General features: G+C 46.5%; 1 protein-coding gene across 8 annotated transcripts in view; it reads right to left on the bottom strand.

The window, feature by feature from the left end:
- lrmda (leucine rich melanocyte differentiation associated) overlaps positions 1–21,046 on the bottom strand; it is a 157,662-nt gene that overhangs the window by 7,010 nt on the left and 129,606 nt on the right. For 6 of the 8 annotated variants that reach the window (XM_055502448.1, XM_029175850.3, XM_055502447.1 and 3 more), the window contains one exon: positions 11,680–11,764. In XM_055502448.1, coding sequence (XP_055358423.1) covers positions 11,680–11,764 — 85 coding nt within the window. Of the gene's footprint in view, positions 1–3,099; positions 4,505–11,679; positions 11,765–21,046 lie in introns of those variants that run through there. The other 2 variants (XM_055502450.1, XM_055502449.1) reach the window with 2 other exon arrangements.

Genomic DNA, 21,046 nt, shown 5'->3' on the forward strand with positions numbered 1-21,046 from the left:
AGATGTCGGGCTAAATGGCTCTAATCAGACACTTTAAATTGGGCACAGCATTATTCATCGATAGGTGAATTACAGTTATGAGCAGATAAATGTCTATCAGTCTTTGTACCCTCAATGTATGAGGATGAGAAGGAAATTGAATTCTGGGGCACATAAATTTGGAGATTACGGTTGTGGAAGGGGGCGGGGCCTAATGAAAAAATGGTGAAATTAATTCCAGTGCCATTTATTCCATATAGAGCTGGGGGACAACTTTGCTTACAGTAGCTCTGCACTCTGGAGATAAGAGGAGGCTGGTTTGATCCTCCATTGGTTCAGTCCTTAGTCGCCTTGGAGCATCTCTCTGCACTATCATCAAACTCAGTGACAACGCACACCTTGTATAAAAAACAAATGAAAAAATAAAACACTCTCCTGTAGGCCCAATAATGACAAGTGCATTATTTACTGCTGGAGTTATTGAAAGTCTTCCTGTAGCCTTAAGGGCACATGAAACCACTAATGACGCCAGTAATCATACGCGCTCATTTTCTCCGTCAACACGTGGATCACAAATCACTACGCGCACACACCACACGGCCCGACACTGATCGATTGTGTTCTTCATTACACCCAGGATTTCTAATTAAAAGAAAAGCACAGATAAGTGGTTCAAACCTCAGACTGAAATAGAAAGAAAAAGTGAAAATCGCAATTAGAGGCTTTGGCTGTGCTCGCTAATGGTGCCATTAATAAGAGCGGATGGTGACTCACTCAGTGAAGGTTTAATCACTGGGACAGGATTCAATAACAAAAGAGCATAATATTAATCACCAGAGAGTGATAACTTCACTGTTCATCTCTTTGACATTGGAGGAAGGGATGAATTAATGATGCTCTCCATCTGAACACATTAAATAATAATTATCAGGCAAAACAGCATGAAAGGGACTGCATAATGAACCCCATTGTCAGGTCAATTACAAGCACATAAAACTGCTCAGAGGAAAGTAGCTAGTGACTAGATAGCCATGCCAGACAGGACAGTCGAGCTGAAGATATCAGGGTTTAAAGTGTGTGGAGTTCACACTCTAAAGTGACTGCTGTAGAAGACGCTTCCAGCCAGCGAGGCATTAAGCGCGAAACAAAACCAGGACTGGTTAGCGGAAGACAAATGACACGACAATGACCGCTTTTCTGGCGCTAAAGCAATGTCAGTCGCTAAGTGCCGCGTTAACTAAGCTCAACTACACAGACGATGACTGACTTCACGCATCGGCGGACAAAATGGCACCTCGCTACCTGTCAGCGGCGATTCCCGTCAAACCAAAGATGGCCGACGAGGGGAAACCGCTCCTGGACGGCTACGCGCGCGCTCACACGCCAAGCTAACGTCGGCCTCCGCCGTCGCTAAGCGCTAAAACTGACAGCGGCTGTTTTAAAAGGCAACAAGCTTTCGCCTCTCGCCGAGCAAAAAAGGAACGTCTGGAGTGTTTTCTCAGCTTCTCTATGCGGGCGAGGCATCAATTACCGCATGGCTGCTGCCGAGCCTTAAACAAACAGCCTGGCGGCCTCTCGTGTGACACATATCAATACTAATCCCGCGTCTTGTTCCGCAGCGGTCGCCCCTCAGAGCCCGGCTGGCTGCACCTGCCTGACCAGAACGCTGAGGGTTGGCTGTGCTACTTCACACTTCCTTCCCCTGCAGACATCAAACACTTATTACTCCCCATCCTGGCCCTGCTAACTGACTGGCCTGTCTGGGCCACACGGGGACCCCATTATTAGAGTCATTTCTGTGCCCATCCTGACGCCTGTTAGGCAGTTCTCTACCTGGGGCTCCTGCTCCTTGCCTGCCCGACTGAGTGCCTGGCCAGCCAAACAGTGATTGGACATGACATGGTGACAGAAAACAGGGGAGAAGGGCAATAGAAATAAAAGAACAGAGATGGCAGAGCGAGGCGGACGGAGACGGGGAGAGAGGAAGGTGGGTATGTTAGTCAGGGCCCTTGTGGCGCAGGGTGTGCCCATCAACACGGATGAGCGTTAGCCAAGAGCTGGATGTCACAATGATGGAGGGCCTGGATCACTCACATCAGAGCTTCATCTGACTGGAAGATATCAATCTCCAGGCCTAATTCAAAAGGACATGGTAAAATATCCTTTAACATTGCTCTTCCACCCTGCCTTTGTGTCCCCTGCTACTGTCTCTCCCACACAGCTGAAGATTTGTATAACCTTCATTGTTGGACCTCAATGGACCGCACTCATTTTCACATCCCATTTCCTCTGTCTCTTGCACTGACAGTCAAATTATGATGGACAAAACGCTACCTCGACTTATGGCATTTAGCGCAATTTGTCAGCGAAGGCGGCTTCGCGCCGCACGTGCATCGTCACGTCAGGGATTCGAGCTCGTTTCGAAACAGGGCACCGAGCAAAAATGAGCGCGTGTGTTAATATGGCGCGTTGAAATAAAAATTCATTGCACCAATACGAGACTATTAAAAAGTTTATGTGTCAAGGACGTGATTTCGTAAATTAACAGCTGAGGCGATGAGATATATTATTCCTGAAGACATCTCACGCTTGTCAAAATGAACCTTCTGTCAGATTCTGTGCCGGCATATTCTGCCGTAATTTGAAAGTCGTGCTCGGCCCCTGCAGCCAATCAGGTGTGAGGCACCGGTGATGATGGCTCTGGCTTGTGTGGGATATTTCATGCCCCTCCGTCCCCGCGCCCTGTTCAGACGAATGGCCCCGCTGTAACTCTGCGTCTCTTAATTAATATGACATATCACCTGTTCCCATGCAGAGAGTGAGGGAGGGGGCAGAGACATGAAGGCATGAGGGAATGATTAAGTGTGGATCTGTCCCCGCTTGTGAGAAATGATCTCGCCTCTTCTCCTGTGCCCTGTCCTCCCCCCTCCTCCCCTCATTTCCTCCTCCCTCACTCTTCCCGGTCTGTGTCTCACTTTGGCTCACTTCCTTTCTTCTCAGTGCCTCCTCTCTCCTCCTGTTTTTCCCTTATCTATGTCTGCCTCTCTCTCTCTCTCTTTCTCCCCCCTTTCCCCCACCCCCCATCCCTCTTCTCCTCATCCTTTCCTCTCCCCCTGACACTCTCGGACTGTCCTCAGCCCCTGCACATCTCCTGACAGGTAGAATAATAACGCTCGTATATCACTGCCCCGAAAAGTCCAATAACCTAAATCTTCACTTGCCACACACCCCGGGACTCAATTACTTTATTGACATGTAATCTTCATAAGGGGAGAAATATTGAGCATGTAAGGTCAGCCGGTTATGAAGACATATTATCATATTATCTGCATGAGGGTTGTAGGGGCTAGGACCTGACAAAGCTAATTATAATGGTACATGTTTCAGAGCTCACAGCGTATTATCTGCTTGGCTGCTTGGTTGAGCCACAGCTGAGGTATAGAGGAGAAGGGGATGAGATTTCAAACCTAATAGGGGCTGGATGTCATCTCAGGGCATTGGAATTAATGAAGCCAAATATTATCGACTGCACATCACAGATCTAATATCCGTGATTTGTTCATTGTATTTGTCGGCAGGACTGTAGTCTAATGGCTAACCGCACATCACAATACGAGTTGACCAAAGAGGCAATTTCTAAAACTGTACAATAACCAAAAAGATGTTACTTGCCTTCCAGTGTTGAATAAAAAGTGCAAATGAGCTGTTAGTCCTGTAGCTTGAGCTGTTACTCAGGCGAAATGTCACAGCAGGTTAGAGATGGAAGGAAGGACAGATGCCCATGGCTGTGTTATTGCATCTCTCCCAAGGTTATCAGCGCTGCTACAGTATTACAATCTACTGCCCGCTGCATGAAGCTAAACAATAGCACGGGCCACACATTGACTCTGAAGTAGGTGTATATATATATATACACAACAACGCAGTCTTTCAAACGGGACTTTTTTTTTACCATAGGCATAAAACGCAGAGGGGAAAATTATAATCGCGCTGGCTGTTTTAACCAGAATCACACAGGACCAAAGGGCACCGAGCGAACATCTGGCTAGCCTTGAGACTTTGCATGTCGGGGTCAAACGGCGAATCCCACCGGCACACAGTTTTATCATGATTTATCCAGTATCTAGTCCTACTGCTCGTCTGCGTCGTCCAAGTGGCCAAATCCTTAGCTCACCAGTGCAGCTGCAGAGGATGAGTGAAGCGCTGCGGAGCGGTTGTCTGCCACTGCCAAAGGTCACGTGTTAACACTTGCTAATGGTGTCGACTGGACGAACTCAGTATAGCTTTTGTTTGCGTGTCAACAGGCACATACGAAAACACAAACAAACAAGCAAACAAGCGGATTTAAGTCCATTAGTCTCATATACTGTACAGAGCTGTATTCTTTACAAAGTAGGAGTATTACAGGAGTTCATACCGCACTGGACAATCACAGCATGTGGTTACAAAGACACTTCATAAGCAGACGTGATGTAGTTTGATGGCGACCGAATCTGATGGCTCGGTTCTTGAATGTCCGTTCATCCTGAGGGAGGGGAAGGAAGCGAATCACAACAATCTGGGATATATTCATGTGTTTGACCAAAATGACTGAGTCAATCCAATCATCCCGCGCTGCAGCGACATAACATGCCAGAAACTATCTATGAATCAAATTATGATAGTGAAATAACTTGTCCGCTCGCATTATCGTGACAGAGAAACCTGTTCCATCTCTTTAAATGACTTCATCAGCGAATCAAAGTGACAGATTAAAAGGTTGTTGTGGACTTCTTAGCATTTCAGTGACCTCGCTCCCTTCACTCGGGTTGAGCCGGGGTTTCGAGAGGCTCCCCTTTATTTCTGGAGAGATAAAATGCACGTCGTTTCAACAAAAAAATCCTGGCACTCATCCGCATGTGACCTCGCGATCTTTAATGCGGGGCAGGACAAGCTGACCTACGGTCTGTGCCCGGCTCGGCTCAAATGCCGCTCATTCAGCGGGACATTGGTCCGGCTATGCTCACGCTTAACAGAAAGGTACGGTGATGCAGCACAGCTGTTAAGCCGTGTAAACGCAGCGTCACCCAACATGATAAACTGGCCACAGAGTGAATTGGAATCTAATTTGTGAGAGCCATTACCCAGACTAACATTGGGGCATGTTTTCATCTTGAATGATTACTGTTTGGGATCAGTTACCCTAGAATTATGATCTACAGTCTACTCAAGACATCATTTTCTCAAAAGACCATGATTAAGATTTATGTTTGTGCATAAACCAACCAGACACATGTATTTAACAAATATGTAATTAGATTTAATTGCAGCATCCCACCATCTTTTAGTAAGCATCAAGTGTAATATAATAATAATATTATTATTATTATTATTATTATTATTATTACTTGTACTATTCTACATGGCAAGGTGTCCAGCATCTGCCTTTATTCTAGTAGCTATTTATCTGAATGACAGACTCACCATGTCTTTTGTTTGAAGGGGTTGTGACATGCAGCAGACAAGCTGCAGTAAAATTATCCAAACCATCTGGCAGGAAGCAACGTCCTAAATTGCTGAAATTAACGCCTACCATTGGAAGGACATGAACTTAGGAAGAACCTGATCAAACATCTGACGGTCACTATGACTAAGAAGCACAGCATCCTATTTGTCCTGTAAAACAGCTTTGTATAACGGTGGCAAGTGATGAATGGTGCAGCCACATGACTAATACCACATCATCGGGGCTGAATCTTGCAGACCTGTTCACGTTGGATGATTGATGTTGTGCTACTTTCCTGAGAATGACCAGTGTAACTGAGGTCTAGGGGTTTGGGGCTGTCTGTTGGCAGAAGCCCGTGTCCTTGCCTGACATGTTTGAGGAAGCCAACATTGTGCTTAGTTTTTAAGGGGTGAGTCCATTTGGGTTTGTACTGTATCATCATAAATAACAAAGGTTTGTCTTGTTACACCATTTTCTGCTGCAGAGAACAGGACTCTAAATCTGCAATCGTCAAATTGTAGCAGTGACAGATGCAAATAAAAACTTAAGTGTTCGTTCGTAGCGTTCAAAAGGCTCATTTTTAAGTAATTTGTGTTCATAGCAGTTAAAAATCGGATCTCCTCGTCATTGTACAATGATTTAATTACAGCATCAATTAACTTTAATGCAATTGTCACTTAATAAGGCATTTAGAGGTTTAGCAAGTGGAAGGAGGAATAAATTTAGCTCAGTGGCTTCTCTCCACTTGAAGTTTTTGCTGTATACGTCCAACATCAGTTTAAAATCTCAAGACACTCAGGAGACTCTCTCAGGTACATCAAACAGTAAAGGTAAAAACAATAGTGTCACTGACATATCTCCACACCCAGCACAAACAGAATAATTCACACACTGTGAGAGGAATGTCACCCGATAACGGAGAGATAATGACACTTGGTGGAAGGCGGCTTTCTCAAAGCAGTTTAGGAGCCGGCGCGTCAGAGTTCGGCAGTTAAACCTGTCAGGCGAGTTGAGGAGGTTATCCTGGCATTTTAATCTAACCTGCAACTGTAGGGGAAAAATGCAGAGCTGGGTTCCAGCCCTGGCAATAACAAGGACAGGCCTGCCTTCGAAGATGAGCTCTCATCACTTGGGATGTGCTCAGTGCAAAGTTATGGGAAGCTGCAGCAGAGGACTGCGGGCCCAATTTTCCTCGGCCCCTCTTCCCTCATCCATCTCCATAGACCAGCTTTAATGGATATTCATGTTGCTGAGCCAATCCACTCCTGGGAGGAATATTATCACATCATCTGACTCAGATAAAGGAAATAGAGCCTGTCCCCATACACAGGGAGAATATACCACTGCAATGTGCTGCGATACGCAGCGGGAGCTAGCGTGCCGGGGAATAGATTGATGTAACTGTGAGAGGATTTAAGGCTCATGTGCTGTCAAAGCAAACCTGGGTTAGACTAATGTAAGGCGGAACTAAGTGCAGCAAGTATAACAATTAGTGTTTCTGTGTGTTTTCTCCCTATCTCTATCCTAAACCCGTCTGCAGGCATCGTCGACCTTGGAGCTTCTTCCAGCGTGTAGCTGCTGGCGCTACCTAGCTGCCTGTGTATTTTATTTATTTTGTTGCTTGTTGTTCGTTTCTCTCCTGTATCTCCTTGCCCCGGTTGAGTTTAGTTCTTCGTTAATGGATGTACCCTTTACACTGTTGCCTAGTGCTTGCTCACTTGGGATTTGTGTTTGTGCTTTCTGTGAAGTCTTAAACCTCACTTTGTAAAGCGTTTGAGACTCACCCTTCTGCTCTAACTGATCTTTCATCAAGTGCATTTCAAATATCAACATTAAAACTAAACTACTTTCTATGCAGATGACACCATTTAGGGTGTTATCGCTCGAGTGAGGTTATACAGATCTTTAAAGGTGAAGGTATCTACACAGTATGACTAAGATTTAATAGGAGGATAAAGTTGTGTTTGTGTAGGAAAACTTGGTGTGCTCATACTAACAAATGGGCTTGGTGCCTGTCCTGCGATTTACAGCCACAAAGACAATATTGAAAATTGCAGGAAGACACCCCGTCATTAGAAACTAATCTTACACACCTCATCAGCTCGCGCACTGGCAGACCATACAAAGAAGTAAAACCTTCATCCAGTGATGAGTGTTCAGGAACATTTTTATGAACCCAGTGCCTGGGAAGGAGGCCACGTCTTCTCTTTGTCAATTCACTTAGAGTTTGGTGCAGAGACCCACTCAACCCAAGCTTATGTCATACAGCTGGCAGCGAGTTGCATATATATCACTTTCTATGACAATATTCAATCATCTGTCATTTCTGAATGTCTTTAGTTCCGTTTATTGCAAAACTTGCAATAAACTTGCACTACTGCAAATGGTCCCCTGGACCAGAAGGGGGGAAAAGCTTGGTCTTTGCTCTTTCCATACGCCTCGTTTTAGTTGTGTGGGGGCCAATCCAAGTCTTTGTGTTGAAGACTGATGTTTATCAGGGGACAAATCCTGCTGGTATAATCATTACGAGCCTGAGTGAAATGTCTCGCAGAGCACGTTCGCGTCTAATGGGAAACGTCAAAGGTGCTCTGTCTTTTCTCACAGCGCTCCAGAGAGGACATTTCCATACGCACGGAACACGGCCGAGGCAGTCCAAACCAGAATGGGAAGATTATCAGCACGAAGATGAGGGTTTTCCTTCCAACTACAGGGTGACATCAAACAGAACCGAGCTATGGCTGAAGATAAGCATGGAAAATGACTCAGGGGTGAAGAAACAGATGTCTGAGGTAATGTACAGTATTAATTCATCCACCAAAGAGTCTCATAACCAGTAGCACATGTTTTCATTCTAAATATCGTGACTTCAATAAAAAGTTAATTTTTGTACTCGCAACCATGTAGTTGTAAATAATACAATCAGTACTAGTTGTTATACAACGACAGTAAACAGGCTTTGGGGAACTGTATATCTGCTTCAGCGCCTTTCCTAAAGCTGTCAGACTCACTTTTAGCTTTACTGCAGAGAACATTAAGTCATCAGTCAGACCAACAACCTTTCCCTTCATAATGACAACAGCTAAGTTTCAACACTAGCAGTTTAGTCATCCATTAGTCATATATCCCATCCAGATGTCGAGAGGAAGGGGAGGAGGAGATAGCAGCAGGTGTAGATCTCTCTGAGCCCAGCTGAGCTCTAAAAGGCAGTGCTTAGCACCCACAGCTCTGTCATCTGGCCTCTCCCCTGTCTCCACCAGCCTCTCGACAGCCCATTCCTCATCATTTACCCCTTTTTGGCAGAGCCTAGAGCCCGTCTAATGGGCTGCTCTGAAGGCTTCCAGATGTTTGTTTATTTGTTGTGCATCAACTGTAAAACAGTTTACTCTGAGTTTGGACGTGTTCCCATTGTTCCATTTTTTGGAACGGGGGCTGAGGGAGCTTGAGGGTAGCGTAGCAGGACTCGCGGTGCAGATCACCTCCAAATGCAAAGGAAGCGAACCAAACGCGAGGTGCCCCATGGGCGTTGTCAGGAAAGGAGGTGTTTCTGTTCTTCCCCCCATTTTGCTTTGGAAGCTGCCTTCCTCCTGGGACGTTAATAACAGTTGTGCACCATTTAAGATACATACATGCAAAGTAGCTGGAAGCGGGCCCAGAACAACAACAGTAAAAGGGCCCAGGGCTCGTACTGTAAGGCAGATTGCAGGCATTTTTCCTTTGTGTGTTTACTCTGCTTGTGCAAAGATATCTCTTTCATTTGCCGCTGTCACCGCTGAGGGATGGCCTACTCAAATTTAATCTGATACCTGTAAAACAAGCAGTTACGAGTGCCTGGCATAGTTATTGGAACATACAGAGGAAATGAAAGGGAATTTCATTAAAACCGCCTCCATGCACATGGATATATCAATCACGTCTGAAGCATCTTTTTTTTTGAAACACCTCTGAACTAAAGTTATAATTAGATCTGGGAAAGAAACTTCGCTTCTAGACGTGCCATTCTAAGACACGTCTACCTGGTAACAAATAACTTTATGATAATAACATTAGGGCACGATCACACGGAACGCGTACAGGCCAGTGTTCCTGTAGCCGCAGTACTTTAGGTTGAGACTCCATTTTGTGTTAGATTTAGAGCGGAGTTGACAGTTGGACCAGCACTGAGAGTCAGAGCCAAGGTGACAGTAGTGGAGGCTCCTCGGGCCTCTCTGCCATACTACATACTCCACTCCACTCTGTGTCACGTCTTCACCAAGACACACTAAAACAACCCACCGCCGCCGCCCTCGTCTGTTGTCTCCTTTTAGTTTAATCTTTCCTACATCCACCATCTTACTGTCTATTCCTCCCTCCTTCATCTCGCCGTCTTTCTCATCTGCTCTGTGAAGTCGTTGCTTTACATTTTGCCACCGCCACGGCACATCTCCCCACTTTTGTCTCCCCCGTTTTACTCCCTCGCTGTCTTGTTTTGCTCCGTCTCCTTCGGGCTGACTGCGCCACCATCCAAGACAGGAGTTTATCCTGGAGTTCTGTCCTTGGTTTCCACCCATCTCTCCCTGGGCAGTGACCTGCCAGCGTTGCCCTCCTCTGAGAGCTCCTAGTTGCAGTAATTACCTCTGGCATCCAGGCTCTGGGGCTTCTGCACAGGTGACATGGTGGATGAGGGTGGGTGCATGGGGTTGAAAGGAGGAAGGGGAGGAACTTTCTGTGCAGCTGACAGGACCGAGTCAGAGCTGCTGCTGCAGGAGTAAAGCCCCCCATTAATAAGACTACACTACATCACTAACCCAACTCAGCGTCTCGAGCACATATTTAATTTAAACAAAAAAGTATAGATATAATACAAAGCACTTTTTCTCTCAGTGCTGGAAAACCCCAAAACAGATGCACATCAAAAAAACATCCACCGGAGAAAAAGGTTTAACGCAGCTGAACAGAACGCGCGGGGAACTGCTTAGGGTTCATTTTGGAACGAACGCTGAATTACACACAGTCGTGTAGCACGTTGTTTCACCCTATTGTTTATATCCTGAATGTAACTCTGCAAATGCTCAGCTGTTTGGAATTACTGTCGGAAAAACTGAGTTTGCTGCGCGACTGCGTTGCCACAGCTTTGTTCTCTCTGAGTGGGGAGTCATTGTGATCTCCTCCCATGCATAATCAGAACTATGTGAGGTATGTTTAAGATGTACGCATGTGTATCTATATATATATATAAAAACAAAGAGCAGGGTGTAGTGGAAGTAGGCAGCGACAAAGAGAGGAGGTGAAGGGCGAGGATGAGGGCTGTGTTATCTAAGAGTGCAGCCCTGCTTCATACAAATAACAAATGGAGACTGTCACTGCTGCTCAGATCCTAGACGGAGGGGAAAATGTTTCATGTGTCAGATCCCCTCACCTTTAAATGGACTGTTCTTAGCCAGGTCTGATTTTGACAAAGCACAGGGCTCTTTGCGTCCCTACATCCGGTGGGAGCCACCGCCGTGACACAGATCTGTCCTCCGCCGTGGGCCTGCGCTGATGTATATCGGGCAGATATGCTCACTGTTGACCCGCTGTGTTACTAGAGTGGCGGTCGACCCACAGTATTTATGTCAGCAGTGACAAAGAAGGAATAATCGAGATTTAAACTAATAATATAAAAAATATTGAGTAATTTGTGCATTTATAATGTATTTATTTCGGTATAAACGACTACAATTGATGCCTGTGGCTCTTGTTGTTTATTAAAACCCCAGCTGAGAATCTGCAAATGCTGCAAGGTGCCTCCAAAATGAATAAACACAGCATCTCCTTTAATGAGCTTGATGCTTTCTTCCTTGACTGCAGTGTTTGATGCGAAGAACTTGCTCCACAACTGCATCAACTGGCTACACTGGGTCAATATCAGGCCTAATCAATGTCTAGTATCAACAGATCAAGGACGCTTCATCTTGTATATGTACTCTGTGCTCCCACGCACGCATTCAGATCAGAGTTAACCTAGACGACTCCGGCTGATTCCCACTATAAACACATCACACAGATGAGATGAGATCAATAAGAATAGATAACGTAACTTCAGCTCCGTCTCCAGTTATTAGATGCCGACTCTCGGCAGCTTTTAGGGTTATGACTTACATTTACATAATCCATGGGCCTACAGTACGTTGATCATTTATTGAGCTGCTTACTGGCTTCCTCCAGGAATGTTTATACGAATGAATTGGGTTTCGTACCTTTGTGGTTCCTGGCGTCTTTGGATCCTCGGGGCAGAGGAGTGTAGGGTAGCGGGTCGCCCTCGGTTCCAGGCTCGCTATGGGGCTGAGGCACAAATAGATAGAAGAGTCATTAAACAAATTATTGACAAGGAATACAGCAGCTTACAAATATGAGATGTGAGGTTAAGATGGTGGCGTGTGACAAATGTTGCTTTGAGACGAAGAGAAAACACAGGTTGAAAAGGACAGCAAGCTCCCAAACGGGTCAGGAGTTTGTGCTGCTGCACTCTCAAGGTCCAAAACATCCCCTTCCTTGCCTTCGCCGCGTAGCAAGCAGAGCAGGCACTTTATCATGACACAGCGATATCTGATGCCTTTGCAGAAAAACTTTCCTTTCCTGCAGGAAGGAATTCACTGGACCTTTAATCATAGCAGGAGACTCAACTGACAAATACGTATTAGTGATGGTTTGAAGCTGCATTTTTCCCCACTTTTATTGTTGTTCCTCTGCATGGCCATGCATAACCTTGAGAAATGGAACAGTTCGCACCGTTAAATGGAACCATATTCTTCATGGGCAAAGAGAGCGTTGTGAATTGAAAACGATCACATAATGTGCTCTCAGATAGAATCTCTGAAAGGCATTAAGGCCTGGCCAGCGTTTTTCTCATATTACACCAAAGAGAAAAATGGCAAAATAAGCCGATTAACTACATATATGCTGGAGGAGCACGGAACTGAAGGGAAGAGGCTGGAACAGAAATCCTGTTTACACAGTGGACCGGCTGCTCGGGGAGGTTGAAAATCTGCTTAAGAAGACGACTCCAGGTTTACAGCGTGCGTTAAACCAAGTCAAAAGAGAGGCGCCGTCACCGGGATTTCGAGGAGAGACAATCACAGCGACCGGTGCTGATTTGTGGAGAGGCCCTCAGCCAGAAGCATCACCGACGGCGGCGGCCGCAGAAAAGCGCTTTCTGTGCCGCTAGTTTGCATTTCTCCATTGGGTCGGGAGCTTGTAATTGATATTGGCTGTCATAATGAACACACAAAGAGGCTGTCTGCGACAATTGTGGCGAGCTGACAGAGCAACTCGAGCATTAACGTGCCAATTGTGCGCCCTCTGTATTTGATCTAGCTCCGCGCTCTCCTGAGCCGGAGCTGCACCCCTGCCTGCCTCATTTCCTGGCCCGCTCGAAAGATCACAGGCCCGGGCTCTTTTCAGGCTCGCTTGGGCCCAAAAAGCCCCTCCTAATCCCGCCGCTTGCTCACAATTAATCTTCCCAGTTGCCACATTATTAACGGCACCACCCACAGACTGCGTTGGGGGGGGCTGTCACCTTGGTTTCAGCACCGCCACCCACCTGCGCCCCTGCGCCGCGCATGACTCCAGCTCCTCAGCCTCACGCCCGCTGATCAAACGGCCGACCGATGGGTCTTCGCTTGTCGCATCCCATTTTTCCCCCACGCACACAACATCAATCAGCTGGCTTCACCGCTCCCTAATCCACCAGCCACCCCCCTCCCCCCTCTCCCGGACCATCCTCCCCGCGCTTCCACATCAGCACTCTTTCACTGCGGTCAATGACCTGTCCACGAGAAGAGAAAGCAGCAACGCTTATGATGATGAAGTACGTGGAACAAATGGAGGAGAACAGGGGAGCGAAGCAGAACTGGGGTCTGTGCTCACGTCCGGGGTATTTCATCAGAATGGCATTTAAGCTGAAAAGCCAGCAGACGCTAATGCAAGCCTAACAGACCTTTTAGACGTTGTTGACATTTAGTTTGTCAACTGTGAAACCTAAAGAATTAAATTACACAGCGTTGGTGATTTTTAAAAGGAAAAAGACATTTTATGATCACTGGTGAGAGCTTTAGAGGGTCTTCAGCAACAAAGCCAGTCATTTTTCAATTTTCCTGCACAAGCGCTTTATACATAGACACACCTTTTCCCTTTATTTCTCTCCATTTGTTGTTTTTTTTGTTTAAGTTGTACCTACACTGAACAGAGGGAGGTGCTGCTGTGTCATCTATTTAAGATGCTCCCAGGTCCCCTGCTCTTCTCGCTCCCCCTCGCTTTATCTGCTGTCCAGATTAGTCTGCTCATCAAGCTGAGCATTGTTTTAATTTGCCGGGCCTGAGGCATATGCTGAGTGTTCACATCATTATTGTCTCTGTGCTATGTGAGTTATCGCCACAGCTTATGATAATGCGGCACAAATTTACAGGCTGGGGAGCACCATGGATTCTGTGATAATAAAGGGCGGACGGAGAGCAGAGCAACGAGGGAGAGAGAAATGAGGAAAGAGAGAGTGTGTGTGTGGTGTGTGTGTGTGTGTGTGAGAACTGGGTGGTGGCAGAGAGAGGAAGCCCTGTTGGATGTCATAATGAAAGATGATTCCTGTACTGGATAATACATCACACAAGCGCTGTCTGTCTTCTACTTTTCTGTGTGTTGTTATGTGAATAAATGCTGATAAACCCAGAGGCAAAAGTGATTATTACTTCCAACCAAGAGAACGAGGACGGGAGGAGAGAGAACACACACGTAGAGCACGAAACCACAGCAGTGGGAAGGCTGTGAGAAGTGAGAAGGCTCATGAATTTGTAGGTTTCGGTGTCTGCACCGAAGTTTACTAAGTTAGACTCTCAGTTTGAAATTTTCATCTGATCCAGAAAATGAAACAAGTGGCCATTTGGTGCCGAGCTTCACCCACGGCGTTCCTCTCTCTCTCCCGCGTGCGTCCCTGCTCCGACCAGTTCATCTCGACACAGCTGGCTCCTGCCTCGCCTCACCTCATCTCCCTCCTTAAGACTGACCAGCAATACAATCTAATTACAGCCGCGCTACAGAGGGAGACCAGTGTAAACACCAGCCCTTTTTATCTCCTTATACATCTGGACAAGTAGACAAAGTGCTAAAAGGAAATAAATGTGGCCTGACAGCCACATCAAAGAGTTCAGCCAGAGGCTTACTGCTACTTAGGGCACAGGAATGTTGTTGCTAAGCATCAGCCCGCAACCTATCAGGGTGCAAAGAGGGCCCTGTCCTGCCTCGGAGAGGAAAGGGGGAGAGAAGAGAGAAACGGAGAGGAGAAAGCAGCAAGGGGGGCGAGGGGAGGGGAGGGGCGGCTGACATTGAGGGGAGGCTAGGGACTCAAGGAGATTTTTGTAGCTTAAAGCAATTGTTGGAAGAAACAAGCCTTCTGTTTTGTTTTCTCTTGACACCATTTCTGCTTTTTGTGCTTGCAAAAGACATGTAGAAAAATGTCTTTTGATATGTTTTCTCTTTGGGTCTATATCAAAATATTTCTTTTGTGTCTGTGCATGGAACTTTTTTCACGTCTTGTCTCTGTAAACTGGTGCCGCGTTCTGATCATGCGGGAGATCAGAGGAGACACAACTTGTGAACTTATTTGAGTCAACATTTAATGCTGGCATGACACGTTTTACTTCTTCACTAGATGGAATTTTTTTATGATTCGTGTCTCGTACTTCTGAAGTTAAGGGCTGCGAACAATACAACACTTTTAGAACAAGAAAAAAAAAAATTTGCGACCGTGCACCACGTAGTGGCAACGCCATTAGAATTAGAATTAAATCGATTAGAACCTGCGCACGGATGAGTCTTTTGTGCCTAATTGAGAGCATACTCAAAGAGAGGCCTAATATAGAGAGAAATACATTTTTTATTTCATTATAGCATCAAAAAAAACTACTACTAACTACTGGCTGGAGCTTAAATCATTTAAACACATATTTTGCCCGGCGCAATCACAGCAGGCTCTGGAAAAGGTAAAACATATAGTAATTAAGGTTTTTGTATCTCGGTGATTTAAGGCAGGAATGATCCTAATGTGTTTTAAATGGCATGTTGTGTACATGAGAGCATCATTTCTGTTTTCTTAGCTAATGGCAGCAGGAAGAGCATTTGATGTACAGTAATGATGCCTGCACTTCTGCGTAGTACAGCCGTCCCCTGCTCAGCGGGACCCCGCTGAGCGTATGCTTAATGATTCACCAGTTCTACTCCAACGAGCGTGCGCCGAGTGAATGCATCATGTGATCGGCGATCACAAGGGCGGCCGTTCCGCGCGCGGCCGAGCGCCAGGCGGGCGAAAGGTCGCGAGCCGCCGGACGTTAATCATCCACCGCGGTGACTCACGGATGGTAATGAGGCCGTGTTTGTTGTTAGGGCTCGCATTTAAAAAGCCATTCGACCTTTTCCATGAGCGACTTGCGGAATCGGCGGAGGTGATTTAAGGCGGAAACGTACAGGTACGCAGCACAATTAGCTGGAGGCCATTTCTTATTTTGGGTCGAGCGTGACCTTTCCACGAGCTCCGGCTCCGAAGCTGAAAACTTACACAGACACAAAGAGATGAACCCACTAAATGTTTACGCAAAGCGCAGCTGATTGTTTCATATATTATAGGTATATTTTCTTTGTAAAAGGGCAGAATGGGAAAATTGAGCGTTACGCTCCACCTGTGATGAAAAACATTCCCGTCAGAGTTTTGCACGGAAACTGTGGCACGGAAAAGAAATATTCCCATCTTTCCTTGTTTAACCCGGAGTAGACACACATACACACACACACACACACAAACCACAGCAGCTCAGGAGTGTGACATATCATGAGGCTTTCTGTTCCGATTAGGGGCTGTAGCTAACGTCAGGGCTGTTTTCTAGAGTGTAGGATGTTTAATAATTGAGGACTCCGGGAGCGGGCCTGTCACACCGGCTTGTCTAGAATGTTTCCTATGCAATTAGACGCTGAGAGACATTTGAAGAGGACCCACAAAAAGAGCCACAAAAACTGACATGTGAACTTAAAGGAAATTAGCTCTTCACAGGAGTGAAATGTGAAGGTTACTTAGCAATGCTTAACTCAGACTGCGGCTGTGTGAAGTGTGTGTTTGACTCAGCCCCGCTACCAACACTACGATTTTCTTTACTTTGAGCCGGCTTCAGTCAGTGAGATCACAGGCGGAATGAAAACTAATTTTGACTCAAGGCATACGGGAGGAAAAAAAAAAAAAAACGGAGATGTGTCGAAATAATGAGATCTCTTGATGTTTTCTGGGGAGATATGGGATGATGCAGACAGATGCGCAACCCGCATCTTCACCCGAAGACACGTCGGCGCGCGCAGACACAAAACGGGGCGCGCGTCGTCTCGTATTATTTGGACGCGTGCAGCACTAATGCACGTGCATAAACACGCTCCCTTATACCGGAGCGCAAACAAACTGATGAGGGTTTGCATGATGTAAACTCAACTCAGATCTCAACGCTGTGCAAACATGATCAGAGGTTCAAAAGTTTCATTTGGTTGATTTTTTTAATGTTAACTATTTTTTTTCAGATAAACAATTTTTTCTGTGAATTTCATATTATGTCCTTTTGAACAGGTGACAGCTGAGACACATTTGGTATATATGCATATATATCTAGATTATTAAGCTATAGAAAATTTGATTTCCATTTGAAAAATATTACATGACACAAGCGGTAAACACAGGTGATTAATATCCTCCTATCCAGCTCTGCTCCACTCCGGTCCTTGACAAGCTTTAACTAAAAAAAAAAAAAAAATCCCCCATCTACGTTGCAATGATAACACTGTCATGTTTCACACCTATCATAAGTCAAAGGCAAACGACCCACATCCTCCGTTGCGAGACAGAACCCTCTGCGGGCCTGTAAGCTGTATCATTACACCATGTCATCTTTATGGCACGGAGCAAAGCCCAGCGCTCTAATTACACTCTGCCTACTCCATTTACCTAGACAGGGATGGAGAGGCAGGCAAACAATGCATTAAAAATGGAGAGCTTCCCCTGCTGCACAGACGCCCGTCGTGTTCCGCCGCTCGCCATCCGTGTCCCCCGTCTCTAAAAGCTGCAGGGCGCAGATAGCGGGCGGCCACTTCGCCTCCCCCCGCCTCCTCGAAGCCCTCCCTCAGAAGGACTTATGAAGGTGAGCGGCTGCGTGACAGGCCAGAAATAAAAGAGACAAACCAGGGATAAAAATTAAATAAAAAGTAGCTGTCTTAAACAGTAATTGCACTCCTTTGCTGAGCATGCTTTCAGATATATAAACCTGATTTACTGTCGGTGTTGCTGCCACAAATCAGGAGGCCCTCTGAGAAACACTCGTGCTATGAAATTGTTTAATCTCATCAAGTTCTGCTTTCACAGCAGGCCATAAATCACATAGTCTTTGTTATCATAGACCTCCATGAGCGCCTCTGAGGCAGGCAATGGATCGTGGGTATATATAATCTTGACTGCGCAAACAGCAGGGCCTGAGCAGCCTGAAATACTTTCATATTAGCCGCGGTGCAGCTGGTGGAACACAAGCGCCCTGATGGATATCTCATTTCCTGCACTCTGCATCTATTCCCAGCAAATTATTACTGCATAAATTTCTTGTCAACAGAAACGGCCAATTAATTAAGTTAAGAATGCACTCGTGATCGCATCTGCACGCCGAGCGGGAGAGTCGGGGCAATTTTCCACTAAGCGGATTTACCGCGGGGGTCAGCATAATGAATGATTTTAAACTTTGTCATAAAGTGGCGGACGGGCCGGCGTCTACACGGGAGCCGCGGTGCCGATTTGCATAAAGTGTATTTATGTGGAAACGCGGGAGGACGACAGGCGAGCGGGGGAAATAAAGTTTACAACTACAAAACAAAATGTCTGCCAACCTCTGCCTCTCCAGTATTTCATCAAAGACACGCGCAGACGATTGGATGGAGATCATAGAAGCACCTTTGCCATTTAAGATACAAAATATACACATTTAACAGAGCTCGCGATCGGGATGAATTATTCATGATGCGTGCGGGGCTGCGTGCCGGTGGGGGCTGGTAGCTGTTTATTCAGCTTGGGCCGTTTATCAGGCGGCGAGGATCCCGCTGCAAGGATGAGCTCGGAGATTTATCTGTGTTTGGGCTCCTGAGCAGATAAATCAGGGGCTGTGATCGCGCTGCGCGCGGCCCGGCTGTGACCCCGCGGTGAACTCGTGACACGGGCGTATCGGAGCTCCTCTTCCTGTTCCTGGGTCGGGCCCTCGGGCTGGATCCCCGTCAGACGGAGGCGACAGGGTGGGGGGGACTTCGCGTCCTTTTGTCCCGTCCAGACGAGGCCGACCGGCGGCGCTGTATTGTTCGCTGCCTGCTAAAAATAACAGCGCCGCTAACGCCGGCGGGCGGCTGTGGATCAACGTTCGGCGCGACAATAGCAACGAGTATCGATTGCAAGCGTGCGCGCGGCGGCGTCGCCGGCACCGGCCCATGTAAAAGACACCGTTCGGGCTGAGGACGCCCCCCCCCTCCCGGAGCAAAGGCCTCCTCCTGGACCGGGCCCGCTCTGATTTATCATGTCTTCTGCTCGCAGGCTGTCCACTGATTAAGCCAGTGGAACTTTGTTTCACTCTCCTCTCTCTTTAATCTGTCTCTCAGCGAGATAAATTAGCCAGCGCCGTGCCAGCTCCGGCTCCCTTTACCTCCCTCGCTCGCTCGCTCTTGCTTTTCCTCTGTTTATCTTCCCTGTCTGTCACACATTGAGAGGGGAGCAGACACATCTGCTCCTATGCCGCTGCTGCTGCAGGAGATAGGGGCCGCGCTGCGTCTCCGGTCCGATTTAGTTGAGAGCGGCTGCGAGTGGGAACGGGAGAATGGATGTTTTTCCCGTCTTTTTCTCTCCTTGACAACATTCTGTCAAACAATCTCCCCCTCCTTGGCCGGGCTTATGATCTTCATTGTTAGCTAATAAATCAGAGAGTATTTATGATCTGCGATCCCTATTCTTAGTCGTTTAAGGGCGACACGTTTGCGGGTGAATTAAAGCAGAGTTTTATTCACTAGGCTGAGGCCCAACGCGAGCTTTGGTCGCCTCTGCCTGTGAATGTTTTCCCTCTTCCACTCCTGCCCGAGTGGTAAATCACGCTCATTGTCAGGCAGTGCTAAGTTAGTGTGCGTCATTGGGGAGAGCAGGAAGCACTCGGCATAATTCTGTCCTTCAGTTTAATTTATTGTATTGGTAGCTTTGTAATCTCCGCCCTATAAATTACAGGGGTTGACAGGCAAGAATTTGGTTTTAAAGGCGGTGTTCATCAAGATTTTGGCTGCCTGAGGAACTTATTTCTCCCTCAGCTTTCTGCTTTCATATCCAGAAAGTAAATTAAAGCCCTCGGTGATAGGTTTAGGGTGCTGTGCTTTTTAGAATGCGGATGTATTATTGTTGTCAGGCTATTTACATAAAATATTGAGAACGCTTGTTAGAAAAGAAAAATGTGACCAATAAAAAAAAGGGGTGGAAAGATGAAGGGAAGAAGAGGAATAGGGAGTTCGAGGACACGACCTTGTTTAGAGGTTCTATTCCAGGTGAAATATAAGGCCCGATACAAGGGCAATGCCGCAGCATCTGCTTTGCAGATAGTGCACTTGGCTCCCTTTCCATGCCAGTGAATATAAATCAGACGAGGCATCTCAATGCTAGGCCTGACTTCTAGAGGCCAACAAATCTTTAACATGAGATTAAGGCCTCAGCGGAGTCATCTATCCTCGGGTGACGGAGAAAAATATCAAGGCGCTCTACGGCCAATATGGCATCACAGAGTCAGGAGTGATGTGTACAGAAATGTACAGAATGTCACGTGTAATGGTCTAATCACTCATTATTCACATGTACTTCATTGTGAGAACTATTCTAACAAACAGACAGGAATTTGAACCGAGAAAAACCAAAAACACATTTAAATTTTCCACATCTATTCCACAAATGAGGATAAAGCTCCCAGGAATTCCCCTCGTCCTCTTCCACCTCGCGTAAGCAAGACCCAAACTCTGAACTCATAAAGCACGCGTTGCAGGTATTTTCGTGTAATTGTAGTAAATGTAAACGGTGTCAGCCGCAATGTGCCGACAACAAAGGCAGCAGACCAAAGCAGAGCTGCCAATTACCCTATAAAACATGCATGTCTTCCAAAGCATGGGTCTCCTTTGTGGGTTCAACCTACCAAAAGCAACGGGCGGTTTACAAGATGCTCGCTCAGTGCATACAATTGTGCTTAGCATAAAAGGGAACACGGAGTGTGAAGACCTAACAATGAAGCATATCTCCCTGTAGCCTTTTCAACGCGCCGCATTTACATATCAAGCCACTAGCCTGATATGTAAACGCATTCCATCAGACGCCGCCCATCGCAGCCAATGAGGGCCGTCTGCCGCGTCTATAGCTCGCACACCGTGCAGCATTAGACAAAGGTAAGGAGGCCTAAAAGAGACATCTCATGTCATCACTGGGGGAGATAATGGAATTGTTCTACATCCTTGATCACAGACACTCTCACGGCATCTTGCTCTCTTTTTCACTCC

This window comes from Betta splendens, chromosome 15 (genome assembly GCF_900634795.4).
Source record: "Betta splendens chromosome 15, fBetSpl5.4, whole genome shotgun sequence".
Classification (NCBI taxonomy): Eukaryota; Metazoa; Chordata; class Actinopteri; order Anabantiformes; family Osphronemidae; genus Betta; species Betta splendens.